Source organism: Nothoprocta perdicaria, unplaced genomic scaffold (assembly GCF_003342845.1).
Source record: "Nothoprocta perdicaria isolate Ctin4 unplaced genomic scaffold, notPer1 scaffold_20, whole genome shotgun sequence".
Lineage (NCBI taxonomy): Eukaryota > Metazoa > Chordata > Aves > Tinamiformes > Tinamidae > Nothoprocta > Nothoprocta perdicaria.
Window position 1 is genome coordinate 6,603,969 of NW_020455205.1, and position 20,801 is coordinate 6,624,769.

The 20,801-nt window shown below is 40.5% G+C and overlaps 3 protein-coding genes across 7 annotated transcripts in view; 2 read left to right on the forward strand and 1 right to left on the reverse strand.

Moving 5' to 3' along the window:
• MFSD14A (major facilitator superfamily domain containing 14A) overlaps positions 1-3,491 on the forward strand; it is a 15,883-nt gene extending 12,392 nt beyond the window's left edge. For both annotated transcript variants that reach the window (XM_026037999.1, XM_026037998.1), the window contains exons 7-12: positions 84-197; positions 558-629; positions 1,062-1,174; positions 1,878-1,975; positions 2,388-2,551; positions 3,202-3,491. In XM_026037999.1, coding sequence (XP_025893784.1) covers positions 84-197; positions 558-629; positions 1,062-1,174; positions 1,878-1,975; positions 2,388-2,551; positions 3,202-3,408 — 768 coding nt within the window. In that variant the 3' untranslated portion in view covers positions 3,409-3,491. The remainder of the gene's footprint in view (positions 1-83; positions 198-557; positions 630-1,061; positions 1,175-1,877; positions 1,976-2,387; positions 2,552-3,201) is intronic.
• A 1,138-nt stretch (positions 3,492-4,629) lies between these two features.
• SASS6 (SAS-6 centriolar assembly protein) lies at positions 4,630-16,038 on the reverse strand. 4 transcript variants are annotated; one of them, XR_003249183.1, is made up of 19 exons: positions 14,777-15,003; positions 13,979-14,039; positions 13,608-13,687; positions 12,829-12,933; positions 11,689-11,860; positions 10,775-10,852; positions 10,039-10,158; positions 9,740-9,931; positions 9,342-9,536; positions 8,888-8,977; positions 8,619-8,798; positions 7,990-8,071; positions 7,511-7,620; positions 7,196-7,318; positions 6,829-6,923; positions 6,334-6,425; positions 6,135-6,237; positions 5,049-5,141; positions 4,630-4,753 (listed from the first exon to the last, which is right to left on the reverse strand). XR_003249183.1 is itself a non-coding variant. In XM_026037996.1 (18 exons), exons 1-17 carry the CDS (start codon positions 16,036-16,038, stop codon positions 6,152-6,154), a joined length of 1,929 nt encoding a protein of 642 aa, XP_025893781.1. In that variant the 3' UTR covers positions 5,263-5,668; positions 6,135-6,151. The 4 variants fall into 4 exon arrangements, 3 of the variants coding, with proteins under 3 accessions (XP_025893781.1, XP_025893779.1, XP_025893780.1); XM_026037996.1 differs by lacking the exons at positions 4,630-4,753; positions 5,049-5,141; positions 14,777-15,003 and adding exons at positions 5,263-5,668; positions 15,971-16,038; XM_026037994.1 differs by lacking the exons at positions 4,630-4,753; positions 5,049-5,141 and adding an exon at positions 5,263-5,668.
• A 91-nt stretch (positions 16,039-16,129) lies between these two features.
• On the forward strand, positions 16,130-20,775 carry TRMT13 (tRNA methyltransferase 13 homolog). Its single transcript, XM_026038005.1, has 11 exons — positions 16,130-16,249; positions 16,327-16,373; positions 16,461-16,527; positions 16,799-16,861; positions 16,960-17,029; positions 17,468-17,574; positions 18,499-18,666; positions 19,020-19,092; positions 19,356-19,430; positions 19,580-20,006; positions 20,338-20,775. The coding sequence occupies exons 1-11, from the start codon at positions 16,130-16,132 to the stop codon at positions 20,531-20,533; spliced, it is 1,413 nt and encodes a 470-aa protein (XP_025893790.1). The 3' UTR covers positions 20,534-20,775.
• The last annotated feature ends 26 nt before the right edge of the window (positions 20,776-20,801 follow it).

The window sequence follows — 20,801 nt, forward strand, 5'->3', positions numbered from 1 at the left end:
CTCAGTCCCCCCCTGTGCTTGTTAGTTGCTTTTCTGAACAGGACAGGTCAGTGTTTGGTAACACTTTGTTTTTCTCGCCACAGTCGCTGAAGAAAGTTGGCCAGGATTCAATTGTGCTGCTCATCTGCATAACAGTCTTTCTTTCCTACCTCCCAGAGGCGGGTCAATATTCCAGCTTCTTTCTATACCTCAGACAGGTAACTAAACATCTTCATATGAACAACACTGAGTTTAATTACTTTTAGCCCTCTTTCCTCTCAGAAATAGGAAAACTGAGGCGGGAGAGGAGTGTGTTATTACGCCATTTTGTATGTTCTCTAATCATTTGTCTCATCCTGGCTTAGGAGATTCCCCACGTTACACCACATTATTGTGGAGGGAACTTTCCATTCATGTTCCTTTTCTCTTATTCAGTGAAAAAAGTGATAGTTGTGCAAATTGAGTAGAACTGTTTGAATTAGATTTCTGGGCGGGTGGTTTGCCCCGCCCCCAGGGTCTGCACTATGACAATATATGTTTTACTGTTAACAACAAAATTGCTTTTTTTTTTGATGTAGATAATGGGATTTTCATCTGAAAGTGTTGCAGCATTTATAGCAGTCCTCGGGATTCTTTCCATTATTGCACAGGTGAATTACTGCTATCGAGTTTATTGTTCTGTAGCGTCAAAAGAGAACTAAGCACTATAGGCAACTTCCACAATAGCGAAATTCCAGAAATGTGCCTCATGTTTTCTGTAGCTGTTTTTCTAAGCCTCCACTCTTCCTTTAACTAATTTAGATTAAAAAAAAAAAAGCCTGCTGCCATGGCTCAGGTTTGTTTTATTAGTATCCAGAGTGTATTGGGTTGGGAAAACTGAATTCCCTCTCAAGGAAGGGATAATGATTTGCTCATATAGCATATGTATTTATTACAGTGGGGGGAAAAAACCCCCAAACTTATCTATTTTGCACATATGGCTTCCCGCCCCCCCCCTTTTTTTTTTTAATTCAATTCATAGTTTATATGTAATGCAGCAAAACACTAATTCTTGTTTTTAATTGTACTTATTTTCTTGCCAGACTATAGTTTTGAGTTTACTCATGCGGTCCATTGGCAATAAGAACACCATCCTGCTGGGGCTGGGGTTCCAGATCCTGCAGCTGGCGTGGTACGGCTTCGGCTCGGAGCCCTGGTGCGTCCCTCGCTCGCGTTCAGGGCGGGCTCTTTGTCCAAGGGAGACGTGGAGGGTGGAAAAACTATTATAGAGAAATGAGTAGCTCCATGAATGAAAAAGAAAAAAAAAAAAAAAAAAAAAAAAAAAAAAGTTTTTTTTTCCCCCCCCCCTCAGCACTATAGAGTTGTGCTACCTGAAGACTCTTTTAACTATCCAGGTGCTTTAAGAGCCCAGTGCTGCAGCAGAAAAGTTATTTTAGTTACTAGTCATATACACAGATTTCTCATTTGAAAAGAAATTCTAAATTTCAAATGGGGCAATGTCTTAACCCAAAACTGTGCTTTGTCCTCATTTTTCCCAGACAGGTTTTCTTAATTGGCTGTCATAGGGTTAAAATATCTTTTCAGTTTGTTTTTGTGTATTTTAAGTCCCTTTTCCTCCTACAAGTCTAGCCACAGATGGAAAGCCGGCCCATCTGACTTGGATGTCTTTTGCACGATTCTTAATGCACAAAAGCTACAACAAATGTACCTCTTAAGCTGAGTGCTGTTTACTCCAGAAAGATTCAAAGAGCATGACCAAGATTTTGAGTCAGGGTCGTGCTGGGCCAGTTGCCTTACCTAGGCTGGTGCCGAGCTGAGCCGCGGAGCCTTTCCCACTGTTTGCGGGAAGGGGACAGGGAAGCTGCTGTGGCGCCGGAGCTGAGTGTGTCTCTCCGCAGGATGATGTGGGCGGCGGGGGCGGTCGCAGCCATGTCCAGCATCACGTTCCCGGCCGTGAGCGCCCTCGTGTCCCGCACGGCGGATGCCGACCAGCAGGGTAGGTCTGTGCGCGCGGGCACCACGGACACGGCACGCCCCCGCGTCACAGAGCGTGCGCCGGTGCCAGCGCCTGCCTCAGCGGGGGCAGCGCCTGCCTCAGCGGGGGCAGCTTGGCCCCTGCTCGTTCATTTTGACCAATGACACAGCCCCGTGTGCGACCGGGGGGGAGGCTCGGAGCCTGTCTGCATCTATGTGACAGGGAGGCACTAAGGCTGCCTGATTGCTCATATCATATAGAGCATATAGATAGATAGCATATATAGAGAGCACCTATGTATAGGGAGAACATTATATATATATATATATAATATATATAGACAGGGGGAGAGAGAGAGAGTGAGTGTGTGTGTATATATTTGTGTGTACACACACACCTAGCAGATGACAGTATATTTTCCCTTTTTTTCCAGGAGTTGTTCAAGGGATGATAACAGGAATTCGAGGACTGTGTAATGGTTTGGGACCAGCACTTTATGGTTTTATATTCTATATATTTCATGTTGAACTGAATGAACTCCCAATGCCTGAAACATCATCAGGAGGCAGTGTGGACACACAATACCATTTACAACAGGTACATTTTTAACTTAACAAGCAGCACTATCTCTTTAATATATTTTTTAAAATTTATTAATTAGCTGAGTAATTTGTGAGAAAAATATACTTAATTATTTTAAAATAACACTCATTTGGAGTTGAATATAAACTCCTCCTACACCTGATATACTGATAAAATTAAAAGTACTGTGTAACTTGGCCTGAATTACTGTTATCTTGCTAACTTACAAGCACACATACTCACTTTTCTTTCTCTTTATCACATTTCTTTAATGTATCCTTCTTAAAATTGTATCAGTACATCTGTCTCTGTGAAACAGGTCTGAGGTCTGCAAGTCATGTCACCGTGACACKTCTAGACTAACGTAGTACATGAATGTCTAATTAAGAAAAATCTAACATGACTTCAGCCTCTCTACCAGGCCAGCCCTGATCTGGGCTAGTTGCTACCCCTGAGCTGCTGCCCTGCTGGACACAGTGTAGGCCAGAGGCTGTGTTTAGCAAGACRCGCCTGCTGCCTTTCCCCCATCTCAGGCAGTGCAGGTGCTCTCCCTCTGCGCAGACAGAGCAACAGGAAAAGTCCTCTCCCTTTTAAAAATCTGTGTAATTAGCTTATTATGTTAATGCATGTCTCTGGCTCCACAATAATTCCAGTTTTCTTTTCAGAATTCCATAATTCCTGGACCCCCCTTTCTCTTTGGAGCATGCTCTGTGTTGTTGGCTCTACTTGTTGCCTTGTTTATTCCCGAACACACCAACCTAACCGTGCGGTCTGGCAGCTGGAAAAAGCACTGTGGTGGTCACGGCCATCCCCACAGTCCACAAGCTCCGGGTGAGGCTAAAGAACCATTACTGCAAGACACAAACGTATGACAAAAACAGCCAGGAAGACTTTTTAGAATGTTTCATCAGCAGTTTGGGATACACATTCCACTTTGGTCAAAAATATAATTTCTTAAGGTAATCTTAAGAAATATCTTTTTGCATGAAACTTGTAGGAGTTAAAAGAAAACTGGAAGTTTCTCCAAAGATGTTGCCATTAAATTAATAATTTGCTTTTAAAAAAGAAAAAAAGTTAAGCACTTGTCTCTTGCCATAAAATACTGTTACTATTAAACCTTACATCCTAGTTGAGAGACTAAAGAATAATATATAGTCAGTCTACGAGCATGTGTCCTGTTTCCTTAAGGTGGTGAGCTTTAATCTTATTCATGATAAGTCTCAATGAGACAGACTAGCACCCATGTGGACCCATTCATTTTAAAGTTGTAAAATCTTGGGTCAGATGATTCAAAGCCTTAATGTAAATGTACTCAAGTAGGAAGAAGGTCAATTGGTATCATTTATTCTGAAAGTCATATGACAGATTTTTTTTCTTATGTTTGTACTAATATAAAAATCACGTGAACATGCTTGCTGAACAGTACAAGTTCTTTTTATGTAAGTGCATTACTCTTTCTATTTTTGAATAAACGGTAGTATTAAACAAGTACTTAAATACTAAGTGGGTGTTTTGAGCCTACGACGTTTTAATACTGGCTCTAAAACTCTGCTTTCCTCAGTACCGTTTATGATACACCACTGTATTTCTGATGTTTGTGTAATCATAAAGGACCTCAAAAACTTGAATACACAACTGAAATAAGCTGATAGCCTTGAGAATATGTCAGTGTGCTCTACAGTGGCCTTGGAGGACTGTCACAAGAACCCTTTTCCTTTACAGAGCTAATGTTTTAGTCCTAAATTTCCAGGACCCTTAGTACAGAAGAGAGCTTTATATACAATTACTGATGTGAATTTCTCTAAAAGTGTATATTTTTGTGTCCAGTTGTATTATTTAAGTGTTTTTTTGTATAAATTTGTGTATAAAGTATTGTATAGGTTTAAAATGTTTTCATCTTGTGGTTATTGCTTAAATGCTTTTTTACCTTTGAACATTCACCATGATTGACCAAGAGCAGGAAAAAAAAATGTAAATATTCTGTTAATAAAGTTGAATATTTTAATGAATTTTTAAATAATTGTTAATTGCTCTTGAAACCTTAATCACAATCATCTGCTATGCGTGTGAGACCTCAGCCTTCTCTTCACACCTGCTAAAGTCTGAGTGTTGTATTTTTTACCTGTTAAATTACAGGATTGTGCCCCTCACTTGGAGGCTTTCTCTTTTATTTAGCAGCGCAGAACTAGCCGTGGTGATTTGTTTTTCCTCAAGGAGCTATAAAGGAATAAATTGTTTATATATAGACAGATTATTTATAAATTATATATATGTATGTAATTAATTTTATTTAAGATAGTCAGTACTGACTAAAATTAACCTTTAATGCTAGAGCTTTTGCTCCCCTGATTCTGGAATCTGTTGTTGGCCTCTCCTGTCCTAATACAATCTAAATTAGGACTAGGCTAAAGAAAATGATCACATTTTAATTACCACATTGCTGTTTGATACCCGCTTACATATTTCAAAATAAAACTAAATTCACCTAAACTAAATTTGCCTAAAAACTCACCTAAATTAGCACTTGCTACAGAAACAACCAGCAGCAGCRGAGAGACTTAGAAGAGGGTGGCTCTGGGGCTGGTCGTGCTGCTCCCGCAGGGCCCTGGTGCAAGGCAAAAAGGAGGAGCTGGAAGAAGCTCCAGGAAAAGGTAACGTGTCTCCATTGTGCTGGTCTGGGACTTACCTCATCMCGGCATCGCTCTCGAGGGGAGATCATACTAGGGTGTTATAGTAACTAATTGGAACAGAGTTGATTAAAAAAAACATTTAATATTTCCAGTGAAATCTATACATATCAAAARAAGTGACTATACATTAACATGAATGATCAGCATAAACAAATATACACATTCTGCACTGCAAGACAAGTCATTTATATACAGTCATTTGGTTGTACTTAAAAAGTTTTCAAACATTTTCCTTAGTTTGATATTTAGGAACCAGAAGTATGGGACGTGTCCTTGAAAAACACATTTTGATATCAGCACTACCTGCATTCCCCATCTTCTCTGGGACACCAAGGGGAACACGTCACAGAAGGAAGTTGAAACATGGTTCCCCTATTTAGGATTCTTCGTGTAAACTGCCTTATCTGCAAGTCTGACTGTATTTGTTCAAATAACCTGTTTCCTAAATTAAGCAAATTTTCAGCATTAAAATGGGGAGAGAAAGGATCGCACATGTTCCAGAAACTGMTGCAAAACTATTGCCTTCTTCCCTCCCTGAAATCACTCAGGAGCCTTGTTCACACACACTYGGCTGCACAGTACGTGTAGCTTTTAACCAAGTACTAAGCCACACATACCCCTTCCTACAATAGCCAAGTCACATTTTTCAAGGAAGAGCATAGGTCCCATGTCCAAGCGCAGAGATTGGGGCCTGCTTGCATGGTTCCCCCCCCCCCCCACTATAACTTAAGGAATAAGTTATAGCTTATAAGTCTGAAAGGAAGCAATTTGATCTTTACAAAAAAAAAAAAAAAAAAAAAAAAAAAAGTTGGGTTGCATTCATGCCTGACCTGTAAGTAGTTATTTATTAAATATCTTAGTTATAGGACATGCAAAAACCCCCCTGCATGGATTAAGAGAACTCTTACTTTAAGAGCACTGTCTACTATCCAGGAAAATAAGCAGAGGCAGTTGTCACTGCAGGTTTTGCTGAGGGGTGTGCTTTTGTTGGTAAGCAGGCTTTCAAATACTCTGTCAAGGAGCAGAAATAGGAGATTGGTCAAACAGCCATCACTAGAGCCCTCTACAGAGTCCAACAAGCTTCTGTTTTACTCTTTCCACACATACCTGAGTTAAGTGTGTTTTGACTAAGCCCTCGTAACGGAATGCTGTCTTCTTTCTTCTTGAAATACTTTGGTTCCAGCCCAAAACTATCACCACTAGAAATAAATAATAATAAATAAATCTCAAAGTTAGTTAGCAATGCATTAAGAAGTGTACCTACACAGTTAAAATATATTTTTCAACACAGGAAGTCGAACCAGTAAGTTCCTGTGAACACTGAAGGAAGCCAGCCTGAATCGGCCAGGAGTGCAGAGCTGCTGGCGCTTGGTGCCTGGCCCTTCCCCTGACAGCTCTCGCTCCAGCAGCAGAAGGGACGAGCGGCTCCTGTTCCTTTGGCCACATCCTCAAAGAGCAGCCCTGGGCAGGCGCAGGCCGGACTTGGCAAGGCCGCGGTGCTGGGCACAGGCAGCACATAGAACCAGCTGCTYGGGCACTTTCTTGCTTAGGTAGGCATAGAAGACAAGGTGTTATAACGAAGAAAACAGAGCAAATACTCACTTCTCTTTATTCGCTGGGGGCGCAGAGGCAGCAGTCACTGCAGTCTGACCATCTGCACAGCGATTCATTTTAGACAGCTGGGTGTTAAACTGAACCTGCAGAGAGGTGAGAGCCACAGGGTAACGCGAGGGTGCCCACGAGCAGGCAGCACCTGGCTTTGCCAGGGCGAAAGGCTCTGTGCCCTCACAGCTCTCATGCTGCACAGCAGGCACAAAGGGGCATTTGCTCSCTGTTACCAGCTAGCCTGAGAGCTGGAGCCCGGCAGGAGGAGGCTGTGCAGGCAGAACATCATCTGAGAAGTCAAACATTACACTTGGAAAGTTTTTGCTACCACATTCTAGCCCAACAAACAAGCCTTGCTGCTTGCCTTTGCTCCTGGACACTGTGGATTGGCACTTTTCCTACAGGCTGGCTCAGGAAAGTTCTGGAGCGCATACAGCGGAGAAAGGGGGTGACTGAGCGCCGAGCTCTGAAAGGCTGGTCGGTCAAGCTGCCAGACAAACGGAAATAAATCTTTAGAGAAGAGAATACAGTTTAAAATAACTTTCTGTATCGATTCAAAATTCCAAAATTAGCAAGTCTTATTTAATAAAAATAGGCTGAAAGGGCCAAAGAACATGCTACAGTTTGCAGGAAATAATGACTACACAGTAACCATAGGTTATTTATTCTGGTATCTTACCATGCCTTGAGGTGAAACGCCAGTCCTTCCACCACCAAGAGGACTGCTAGAAGCCTCTGATTTCTTTGTCATCTGAATTTCATTCAGCTGTTTGTTTAGCCATGTGATTACTGCACAGGGGAGGGAAAAAAGAGACAAGGTGACTTCCTACCCTTACCAATTGTTTAAAATCCAAGCAGCACTTCCTCGATAAAGTAACAATCCAGCCTGATTTTCTTCCCCGTAAGTTCCCACGTCGTGCAAAGGCTCTTCCAAGCAGCTTCCCAGCATGTCTCCCTGCTCCCTCCTCCACGAGCCAGGCTCCACCCGAGGGCGGCAAGTGCCAGAGGCGGCCGGTTACCCCAAGCAGCCGCTGCAAGTGCTGGAGCTGCTGCTCAGCATCGCACCAAAACCCCCCTGCTGGGCTGGCAGTAACCACAGCTACTAAAAAGCACGGCCTGCCGTTAGTTTTCACTTAGAACTGTGATGTAAAGACATACCATTTTCATTGGTTTTTAATAACTGCTTGCTTTCGTCCAGTTTTTGTATTGCAGTTTCTAGCTGTTCCTGTAGCTTGCAAACCTGCAACGTTCCCATAATAATTTTAATACAAGCAAGAATACTATTTATTAGAAACTGAAGCAAAATTATAGTATARGTTAAAAGGTCAGGAATCTGAAAAAGTTCAGCAAAAAAATGATTTACAGAAACTTGAATCCAGTTTTATGCAGAAATACTACGATTCTTTTAAAATAAACCTGTCAGTAGTAGTAGTAGAAAAGTATTTAACTTTTCTACATATAAAAGATCTTAATAGGGTAATATTTAAGKGTACAGAGACAAGTTCACTCTGTTCCTGTTCTTTCCTTCTTCACCACCTTTCACCTGTGTCATCTAAAGCATGCAGATGAATTTGCTATTTAGAAATTGCAAGGCAATTTCAATTTCCTTCCATAAGGATCGATGTCTCTTAAAAATCAGCATATTATGGGGGCTGGGGAAATGCACACAGAATTRAATAAGACATCTATATATAAAACATTTTAAAGCTTTTTTTTTTTTTTTTTAATAATCCACACATTATGCACAATCCCAGTTACAAGGCAGAGGGGCCAGCCTCTCTAAGTACCTCCTGCTCTTTCATTTGAAGAGATTGTCCAGTTTCCTGCAATTCTCTCTGTTGCTTTTGTAGTTTCTCTTCTTTTTCTGCCAACAATTTTTCTTGCTGAATTGTTACTGTATTTTTCAATTTCAGTTTACTCATTAGAGTTTTCAAATCTCCTTGTAGTTTCTTGATAATTTCATTAGCCTATTAAAAAAAAATCAGATATTTTCAGAAAAAAAAGTAGCAACACTTAAAGGAAAACATTTCATAAGGGTACGAAAAGCTCAACAAACCTTGAGAAGTTCAGCTGACAGTGACTTAATTGTTGCCTCAAGTTTTTCRATATGATTTTGTTTCTTTTCTGTACCCTCTTCCAATATCACCTTTAAAAGAAAGCAAAAGATTTCATGGTGCTAAAGACAGACACACTAGACATAACTTACATTTTTAAGGAGAATCTTAATAATTGCTTGAGTACTAATCTAATATTTAAAATACATGTAGCTGTGCATCTCTATGATAAAGGGATCTCCCAATCCATCCACTTTTTGGATTACAATTGGATTACAACATGTACTACCCAAGTTTACTGAAGTAACTTAAAGTATACTTTTCATGCCAAAATTTAGCATCTTTAAGTGGTAACTGGAAACCTGCTACATTCAGAAAATTTGCTCATCTGTGGAGGCTGCAATTAACCAGGTTCTACAGAGTTTGAGAGAGAATCATTTCGAAAATTAAAGGAACCTTTTGTTCTTGTGTTGCATCCAGTACTTCTTTTGTTCTAACAACCAGCTGATCCTTATCTTTGATCTCTTGTTCCAGAACAGCAACTCGTGTTTGTAACTGATTAATGAGCTTCTCTTTTTCATGACACTCGGCATCCAGAGTGGTGTTCTCCCGACGCAGCGACAGCACCTCCTGCTTGGCTCTCTGGCATTCCTAGCATGTTGGAAATAACTTTTCTTAACAAAAGACAGAAGTCCACAATTTAMATGGCGATAGAGAAGTTGAACAGACACTGTAAGTATGCTATATTTTCACTTGATACATTATGCACAGGCTAGCAGCCTATACATATTGCTCTATAGGCCTATAATGCTCTAAAAGAAAGAGGATTGTTTATGAAAATTAATAAGCCATACGTCATCTATGCCAGAGAGCTTTGCTTTCAGTTCTCTAACTGTGGAGTCTCCCTTGTATCTCCTTTCTGTTAGATCTTTATTGATGATCTCCAGTTCTGAGAGTCGGCTCTGTAACTGCTGAATACTCTTCTGATGCAAACTTTCAAGTTCCTTTTTCTGTTGTTCATGCTGTTGCTGGTACTGGCTTTGTGCCTAGAATACGAAACAAAGCAAACTAAGTAGTTGTGCAGTAAATCTGTAAATTCAAACAAGAAACTACCGATATCTGAAGATACTGTGATTCTTTCCAGGTGTCCTACCTGGAGAGCTCTTTCCTTTTCATTTGTCAGTTCCTGGCTGTGTTTGCTTGTTAGTGTTGTGGTATATKTGGTCCATTCATTTTTCAGTTTCTCCAGTTCTTGGCTCTTTTCTGACAGGCTCTATTTGACAAATCATAAAGAGTCTCAAAGAACTAAGTTTTAATCCTGGCCAGTTCTTTACATTTGCTTCTTAAAAGGACATGAGACTATTACAAGCAGCTTCAACTCAATACCAAACACTACAATACACGTTCATTCTACAAACAGCAAAGTAAAACACCAAGAAGATAAACAGCATCTTCCTAATATTCTGGATAAAAYAATCTTCATTCCCAATTTTATCATCTTTCAATCATTACTCAAGACTAGAAAACAGTCTGCCAGTAGTCCCCAGCATGGTATATTCTGAAAGTTTTAAACACAAAGTGCTCTAGCTGGACTAGTGCACTGCTGAACCCATTATGCAATTAAACAGCGGCCCCATAATGCAAAATCAAGACTTCTAATTTATCTATCAGAGCTCCCCATTTTTGGCAATATAAGCATTTCCAACCATTCAGAGTATGTAGAGAATAYGTGTCTTCACATTAGCATATACACACACACACACACATATGAATATTTGCGTGTGACGAGCTAAACTAAATGGCAGTTGAACATAAATTAACAGTAAGAACTAAATATTTTTTAGTTGTAATGCTTCTTTTTTCTCAAGGAAAGATAAACTTTATGTTACCTGCTGAGCGTAGCTCAACTGCCTAGTAAAATCCTCTTCAGTTTTTCTAAGCTTTTGTTCCAGCATCTCTTTGTCTTCCTATATACAAATTGACATCAATTGAAATCCCTGTATTTTAGCTTCCAAAATACAAGAGTATTTAACTTCCATTGTATCAGTGTATCTTGCCTAAGTAACCATTTATCCATCGTATTTGTGGCAAAACATACTTTTAGATAAATTGCATCTTGAACAAGATATAATTCATAAATTAAAAAAATAACAATGAAAAAGCATAGAAGGTAAATATCCTAAATTAAACCCTTATCTAATTTCTAGAAGGCTTCAGGATCTTATCAAGAGGATTTTCAAAGGAATTGCATGAAGAAACGTGTACATAAATATTGTAAATTTCTTATGCTAAAACAGCTTATCAGGTGGTTATAAAAAACGTAGCTCAGTAAAGAGACAAATCCCATTCTATCGATGAAACTGAAATACAGACAACAGCCAAAGTGTTTATCTAACAATGAGATGATTAATTTGTTTATTAAATAAAGTCTGGCATGCTACCAAGGGCATCGACTTTACAATTTTCATATGTTGTTTATAGAGATCAGTCTTTTGAAGGCCATAAGACTTTAGAATTACATTTAGTTGGCTTGAGTCAACTGCAGAATTAAGAGTCAAAGATCACAGTATTTCCCTTTTGCAGTTGGACTGACAGCACAAGGCAAGAAACGATGGGGCCTTCAACAGCTGCCTGCTACACACACTGCAAGTAGAAAGACCTGATTTTCTGCCAGTTCAAATTATTGGTGTATTAAATTATTGGGTATTATTGGTGCATACTTTCAAAGCAATGAGACTGAAAACATGCTTAAAGACCTATGGCACAAAGGCCTAGCTGCAACTGTGAGAAACCTTTGCTTTACCTTAAGGCTTTTCAAACAGCTGGCTAAGAACTTCTTTATTTCTGCATCATTTCCTGGTAGGAATTTCAGAGAGAGATGTGTAAGGTGTTTGAAAGGGTTTGTTTCCACCACATTTAGAAAGACAGGCATGTGATCCAGAACAGATGCTGAAGAAACTAATTGCAGCAAAAACCTAGAGGAAAAAAAAAAAATTCGCCATGTTCAGTACACATTTCTTTATTGAAACTGCAAATCCCACAACTTATTTTTAAATAAGAATATATTCTTATGTAATGAAAAGACTGTTCAGTTTTTGTTTGGAAAAGAAATTCAATACCTTTTTGTAGCTGATACTACAAATAAGTATCAATTAAAATGCTTGCACTTTGTTACAAATGTATAAAACTATTCAGATAGGATTTTCAAAAGCCCATATAATGAAAACTAGTAATTTAGGAATCAAAAAAAAAAAAAAAAAAAAAAAAAACCAACAGCAGCATTCATAACAAATTCACAAGAAAGAACTCATGACTTTAATGTAATCCCTTTACCAAGGGAAATCCACACCACATAGTATGTACTTTGGGAAGTGGCATAATTCCTAGATGTAGGTAATCTAGAGAGAACTCTCTCAGTATTCACACACAGAAAATAACAAACTAAAATGCTTCTCTGACCAGGGCGGGGATGGGGGGGTGTAGGTAATTCTGAGCTTCTACATCAAGTAACAAAACAGATTAGGGSACATGATGACATTTAAGAACAACAACAAAAAAAGAAACAATTTGTCCAGCTAGGCAAAGTGAGAGAGAGAGCCCTTATCAGAACACCTTGTACCCTAACTGCTCCTGTGGAAGATTTCCACCTCGGTCCTTCCCGCACACAGCTGCGCCGCTGAAACTCTAGCACTGCAGCCTCTCATGTCTGCTACTTTATCTCCAGCTCCGATAAGGAAACTGCTACTGAACACCCATCCCACTGCTCAGGTCCCACAAGACTTAGGCTTGGTCAGTAACACTCATTGATGGGTATTTAGATACCCCCGGGACAAGATTAGGTTACCTCATTCTACTGACTGTTCCTTAGTCTTTGAGCGTTTGACTTATGTATTTTAAGACCTTGAACCGCACACAAATATACAGTAGAACATTTATTACCTACCTTGGGATATCTTTGTTCTGTTCTTGAATGCACTGGTGAAGCAGATCTATAAATTTTTGTGGGAAAGAAGAAAAGTCTACCAAGAGACCCTGCTGGGATTTCAAGCTACGTCAAAATACAAGAAACAAACATTAATATTACATGTAGGTGTTATTTATTTCCAATGAAATATTTTATTCCCACTCGCATAAAGAACCTTCTGGATCAGGCTATTAAAATTTATTATTATTTTCAACCCTGAATACAGAAGAAATATAATCATGTGATTGGATAATAATCACCAGAGATTATTTTTAATTTAAAGAATTCTTGCAAATGGCCTGCACCCAAGAAAGGTTATTGTGCCAGAACAAATACATTCCTTTAAATAACTGTCTTCCTTACAGCACAGTACAATGAGGTTATCAGATAAGAATGCAGGGAAGGAGCAAAGGACACTGCGTTGCACGTTAGGGAATATTCAACCATTCAAAGGTTTTATCTGCCTACTTGTCTATTTTACGTATCTTTACTACAATGTATTGATTTCAAAGACAGAAACTGACTTTCAACAGGCTGTGTGTAAGCCAGACCTTGCATAATGAAACACTTCCTCAGAACATGATTTAGAAGTGCTGCTTGACATTTCCCTTTTGACCATGACCACATGCTGATCACAATTTTTTTTGTTTTGTTTTTTTAAGCTTCTCATGCTCASTGCCCAAATCCAATGATCACATTCTGAGTAATTACAATAAACTGAGACACAACGTTCACAAATATATTATGACTTCATTTACCTCTGAAAATCTTCCTCAGATATGACAAGATTATAAAGGAAAAAAGGATCAGAATCATCAGTCAATCGGACAGCTAAATCCTGAAGAGAAACATATTTCAGTATGATTTCACAACTATAATCCACTTGTAAAGAACATTTAAACATCAGAACTGAATACTGCAAGCAGTATATTAAATATTTTTACTTTTTTTTAAACCAAGAATAAGCTAAAATGGTGACAATTAATTTAGAACTGTGGGGAAAAAATAACATTTCGCAGAGTTGTATTTCTAAATATTACAGAGAGAAAAACAGCAAAACTTTCTCACAAAAGTAAACCAGGTGAATCACCTTTAGCTTTCARCAGCATAATGCAAATGAATAACTCACTTTTTTATGAACAGGATTAGAAATTGACAGCAGCTCAATATTCACTCGAACATTTAATCTCCTGTGTAGACAAAAAGGCAACATATTAACAAATGAAGAAATTTATTCCTTAAATATATGTATATTTGTACTTTAAATAGTAAGGTTGACATTTTCATTGCCTTATTTGTCACAAACTAAAACTTCTGAAAAACTTCTACTGAAATTTATTAACAAATTCCAGGAGGAAAATAGCGATTTCTGCAATGGGGTGCCGGCCACTTGGGAGGAMCACAGCAACGTTACCACAGGGTGCAGAGATGCAACATGGAAGACAAAGATGCATTTGGAATTAAATCTGGTAAGGGATGTCAAGGACAACAAGAGGAAGTTCTTCAAATACATCAATGGCAAAAGGAAGACTAGAGAAAAYGTGGGTCTGCTGCTGAAGAGGGTGGGTGCCCTGGCTACTAAAGGCACAGAAAAGGCAGAGTTCCTGCATGCTGCCTTTCTTCAGTCTTTACTAAGGCAGCCCCAGGAATCCCAGGCTCTGGAGACAAGAGAAGTGTGGAGAAAGGACGACTCGTTCTTGGCTGAGGAAGATTGTGTTAAGAGAACAGTCAGGCAAACCTGACACTCACACACCCACAGGCCCTGATGGGATGTTCTCAGAGGGGCCGATGGAGCTGGCAGAGGTTATTGCTAACCCACTTTCCAACATCTTTGAAAGGTCATGGGGAACAGGAGCGGTGCCGGAGGACCGAAGGCAATGTCACACCCGCCTTCTAAAAGAGCAAGGAGGAGGCCAGTCTGCCTCACCAGTTCAGCTGGAAGCCTRTAGTCAGCAGAGCTCCCCAGGGATCAGTAGTGGGTCCAATCCTACTCGATTTATTCATCATTGACCTAGATGAAGGGAAAGTACAAGAGGGACACAGGGCTACTGCAAAACGTCCAGCACAGGGCCACAGAGAAGATCAGGAGACTGAGACACCTCTCCTATCAGGACAGACTGAGAGAGCTRGGCTTATTTAGCCTGGAGAACAGAACAATGACAAGGAATCTTAAGGCAGGGTGTCAAGAGGATGAGGACAGATTGTTTTCATTGGTACCAGAGACGGGAGAAGAGGCAATAACCAMAAACCCACAACTGGAAATTCCCGACAGAAAGCCACAAACCAAAGTACTGCCTGAATTTGAGGAAAATCCTATGCTGCAGTAACAGAGCTCAGAAAGGCTGTGGAGCCTMCTTCTCTGGAGATATTCCAAACCCACCTGGACATGACCCTGTGCAACATGCTTGGTGCAGGGGGGTTGGACTAGGACATCTCCAGAACTGCCTTAATCATTATGTAAAACTGTCATACCAGTACTTCTGCTTTGCAGTCACAGGCAGAGAAGCTTGCAGGGACAAGAAAAATACAAAATACACTAAGCAATCTCCAGCYGTCCCAACCTAGAAACTCCACAGGTGGGTCACATCACTACCCCCAACCTAGAAACCCCASAGGTGGGTCACATCACTACCTCCCCCACCGCCAGAAACCCCACAGGTGGGTCACATCACTACCCCCCAACCACCAGAAACGGGAGCACCTGGACACCACGCGACAACCAACCCAGGAGGGCGCCGCGCCGCTTGCAGCCGCGGGAGCGGGGAGAGGCGCTGCAGGAGGCCGCGGCGGGGCGGCCCCGCCGCCTCCACGGGCAACCGCGGCGCCGGGGACGCGCTGGCGCCGCGCGGCTGCGCCACGGCCGGGCCCGCCGCGCCGACACCCGCCGCTCCGGCCCCGCCGCCCCCGGCACCCCCAACGTGCCCCCCCGCCTCACACTGTGTTCCCCGGCCCTCACAAACATCCTTCCCCTGCACCCACAGGGCCGGAGTGGCGCAGGTAGGCGGGAGCGGGCGAGAAGAGCCTGCCGCTCCAGTGCCCGCCTCCCGAGGAAAAGTGGCAGCTTCCCGGCCGCCAGAGAGGAGACGGARAAGAAAACGAGCGCGCGCAGCCAGGCGCTTACCTCTCCTCGCAGCCCTGGCCCCGCACTTGCACGCACAGCGCGCGGTTGAACAGGCTCTCCGCCGCCATCTTGCGCTTTGAGCTTGGCGCTCGGCTCCTGCGGAGGAGGAGCCTCAAGATGGAGGCGGCCCCGGCGGCCGCAGAGGGTGCCGGGAGGGCGATGGCGGCGCCGCAGCCGTTGGCGGGCCGCTGCGCCTACTTCGTGCAGAGGAAGAARCGCTTCTGCAAGATGGTGCCGGCCGCCGGGCGCCGCTTCTGCGGGGAGCACGGGCAGCTGGAGGTAGCGGGGCTGGCGGCGCTTCTGCGGGGCGGGCGGCCTTGCGGAAGCTCTGTCTAATGCCCATGCTTTAATCCCAGGGGGAAGGCGGCAGGAGAAGGATCCCGTGCCCTCTCGATCCCAWGCAGTAAGTGCGGGTAAAGCCGGCGCCTCGCTTTTTCTGTAATGGGGTTGTAAAAACTGTCACTCAGGTTTCTCCCCACTTGGTTTTTAGCACAGTGTATGAAGACCAACTGCAAAAGCATTTAAAAAAGTGCAATTCAAGAGAGAAGCCAAAGCCGGTAAGTGTGGCCGGCGCTGCTTTGCCGTGAGTTGGATGTGGGAGACTCCGGCTTGACAYTGGGCTCAGCCTAATTCCTGGGGCATGTTCAGTCCTGTCAAACTGTGCCCAGGAAAGCAGAATCGGACCTTTCACCAGGAAAAGGGAATTCTGTTTGGTTCTTCTGCAGTGGATTCCTACTGCCGTTTATCTTGTGGTAAAAGTACAGAAGAACTTAAGTTTTTTTCTCGATGGTAATTAACAGAATCAGATTTCTTTTCTTTCTTTTCAAGGTCTACTTTGTTCAAGATATTAATGCAGGTTTAAAAGATGTGACAGAAATACCAGAAATACAAGTGAGTGCAATTATTCTAATGCTTGATCCCTGTGCAACAAGTTGCAAAATCTATTATATGGCCAAAAAAAAAAATTTTTTTTTCTTCCCTTTAAGCAGATACCTATCTCTTCTCTGTCTAAAGAAGAGCTGGAAGACTTAATCATCAAGTTGAAAAAAGCAAGTGATGGTAAGCTAACATAGTATGGAAAATAAGATGTTCTAAATAGAACTGATAAAATATTTTGTTGCTTTTGTTTTTAAGTATTGAGGAGAAAAGGCTGATAGACATTTGGCACTTAATGCATCTGGAATAGTCAGTATCAAGATATAGGCAATCCTCACAGATAAGTTTTACTCAGAAGAATAAAACAGATTGGACAAATGGCAAATGACTGGTGTTTCATTCGTTGAGCTTATTTCCACACTTTTCTTTGTATGTGTTGGTTCTCTGCTCAAATATCACTAGAGATAACATTGCAGCTCTTCTGTAAATGCTTCATAATAGATAAAGTCTGTTTTGTTGGTTCCACAGATTAGGCTTGTGTCTGAACACATACAGATTGAGGGAAAAAAAAACCCTCTTGAAACTAGAAACCTATACTAAAATGTTTGCATTTGCATACAGGCTTGGAACTTCACCATAAGGAACAAATACTATCTCATCAAGTTTTACAGGAAGCCCTAAATGACCCAAAGAATGGAGAATCTGCTTTCAAGCACTTGAAACAACAGGTATCATTATCATCTTACTACTAGCTACAGATATCTTAAAAAATAYATACAACAGTACATTGCAACTGTTGACAGCACATGATATTAGTCTCTTCAGATACAGCATATAATAAATGCTCTCAAATATTAGCCTGTATGTAGAATCTTAATAGCTGCTTTGTTAATATCTGTAGTCACAAAAACTTATTATGATCCTGAAAAAAAATTACAAGCTGTGTGGGGATATTTTGAGTTATTGTTTATRTAGTCTTACATTGATTTACAGTAAATTTGAGTTACAAAGGTGAAATATTGTATTTACTAAGAACTATCAGGAATTTATTTTTTTCTGTAAGATACRAGACTAAACTTTCCTGTTATGTAACAGATGCATAAAAATAATTAGCTTGACTTTGCCTTCTTTTCATCTTATATAGAAGGAATGTTAAGGGAGACAGATGACATCCTGTAAGAAAATTGAAAGTTTGGGAAGAAAAGAAATATAAAATAGGATTTTCGGTACTTTTTTCATGCCCTCTACTTTCCTTTCTGTTGCACTAAAAAATGCATAGCTGCAGCAGGCCCAGAAGTGGGTGATGCTTCACAGTGTCCTGTACAGTACATGGATTTTAGATGGCCACATTGAGAATCAGCAGCAAACAATACTGTGACTTGTAGCCAATGCCCAAAAAGCATTCTACAAACTTTTAGATGGACTTCTGTAGAAAGTAGAACAGCAGCATGAAGCTCATTTGCTTGAACTTGTAGTCCTTTTCCTCTGTACAGACAAGCCACTTAATTCATGTTAGCTCTTTCATGATGATATCAAAGAATAGAATTTAAAGACGCATTGTGTCGTTTGGTGAAACAATCATTTTCCTGTAAGACATTACCATACATAGCGTATGTTTTCTTCATTCATAAATAATCATTTGAAGTTTGTAGGCTTCTATTTTAGGCAATATGGAAAAATTACATTTGCTTGGTCCAGGAAGGTGTTTTGTTGAGTTTGGAGCTGGTCGAGGAAAGCTGTCTCATTGGGTTGACATTGCCTTGCAAAATGCTGACAATGTTCATTTTTTGCTTGTGGAAAGAGCAACCACAAGATTCAAGGTAAGCATGAATATTTTCACATGTAACTTTTTAGAAATTTCTGAAAATTTCAGCAGAACATATTTTTTCAACTGTCTAAACTGAAGCTAGGAGCATTTCATTTTTATCTTCCAAAAGAAAAGATCTATCTTTGTCAAATAAAGCCTTTGAAGCATTAAGTCTTTTGAAAGTGTGATTGTCTACATTCTCTGCTTTGCTAAAGTAACTTGATTAGGGGAAAAAAAAAATCTTAACTGTCTAGTGTTGAAGACATGCAAATGTGCATTTGAAAGGGACATGGGCAAGTATTGATAACTGCAGGCAAGATGGTTTTAAGTGACCAGTGCTACTTAATCGTACCTCTCTTTATGCAGGTGGATGGAAAACATAAGAGAAGCAATTCCGTATTTGAAAGGCTTCAAGTTGATATTCAGCATTTATGTTTAAGTAAGTTTGTTCTTGGCTTGCAGAATTCTGAGGTACAGGCTTACTTATGGATTTTGAATACCAGCGTCTAAAGTCCATTTCTGTGTAGAATGCATAAATCTGTTTTTGAAGATAATTCTCTGGGGATTTTTTTGGTTATTTTGGGGGGGGGGTGGAGGGAGAACATGTTAATAGTATGTTTCTATCTCTATTAAACAGAATATTTACAAATTTTTGCTTGGATATGAATAAAAGTTCTGGGCTTTTTCCTTTGCTTGTTTCAGATAAAGTACCTATTTTAGAGAAAAAGAACCTACCCGTGGTAGGAATTGGGAAGCATTTGTGTGGTGCTGCCACAGGTATGAAATACAGATGGGTATATATAATTTTCTTCTTTGTGGGAAGGACATTCCCAACCATTATACAACCTATGAAAATAATGACACAATATTCATCACTAGGCTTTTTTTTTCTTTTCAGTACTACTTTTTTTTTTTCTTTCCCCCAGATCTTGCTTTGAGGTGTTTGGTGGAAAGTTATACAACTACCAGTGATGGAGAAAATGAAGAGCCTGTACTAAAACGCTTTAAGAGTGATACAACAGWGGTGGCTTCCAACAGTTGTCCTGATAATGAAAGGAATGAAGAGGGCACATTAGAAAACTCTAAAACTGTAGCTGGAATCGTCATTGCACTGTGTTGCCATCACAGGTGTGACTGGACACATTATGTAGGCAAAGAGTTCTTTAAATCAGTAGGACTTGGTCCAGTGGAATTTCATTATTATCAAAGAATGAGTAGCTGGGCCACTTGTGGCATGCGAGAAAGCATGAGCAAATCTATGAATGATGAAGAGAGTGGAGACCAAACTAACAACACAGAAGAACATGAGCAAACATACAGCAAAACAGAAGATGGTTCTGACACTCCAGAAGGGTATGTGGTTTTTTTTGTCAGAGTTCATATGCTAGATAAAAAAAGCAAACTTGCATATAGTGCTAGATGAAGTACTTAGAGATGCTCAAAAGGACTCAATTTACAGAAGCCTTTACATGACTCATTTTAAAACATGCTTCTCTAAGTACARTGTTTCTATAAAAACAATTGAAATGGACAAGCATTTCAAAATCTAGACCACCATGTTTGCTTYGGTTGAAATGCACTTAATGTTATTCTTCTAAACTTAGCTACTAAAGTTAATCAGTAAAATTATTCCTCTAACACCTGCTCTCCTTTCCCGCCAACCCCCCTTTTTTTTTCTCTCTAGGCTACTTACTGTTGAAGAGCGAAAGGAGATAGGTTGTCTCTGTAAACTGATGATTGACCACGGGCGGATTGAATATTTACAACAAAGAGGATATAAGGCTGATCTACAGTATTACACAGAGTCTGCTGTGTCCTTGGAGAATGTACTGTTGACAGCTGTTCCAAGGCAGTCTTGGATATCAGAGCCAGCTACATGACAGGAAATAGATTTGGAACTGGTAGAAAACAAACTGCAAGATTTACTAGATTATTAAAAATCTACTCCCCCATTCAGTGCCCACAGAAAACCTGAACACGTCTTTCCTGAACCCAGGAAAAGGTTTTATATTTCCCAGTTTTGCTGGGAATTGTAACTATGCAARCCTGTTCACATCAATGGGAAAATAAAATTACTTAGAATCACTTACAACACCTTTCGAGTGCTGTAGAACCTTTGTTAGGAAGAAGTATATTTGATATTTTCTT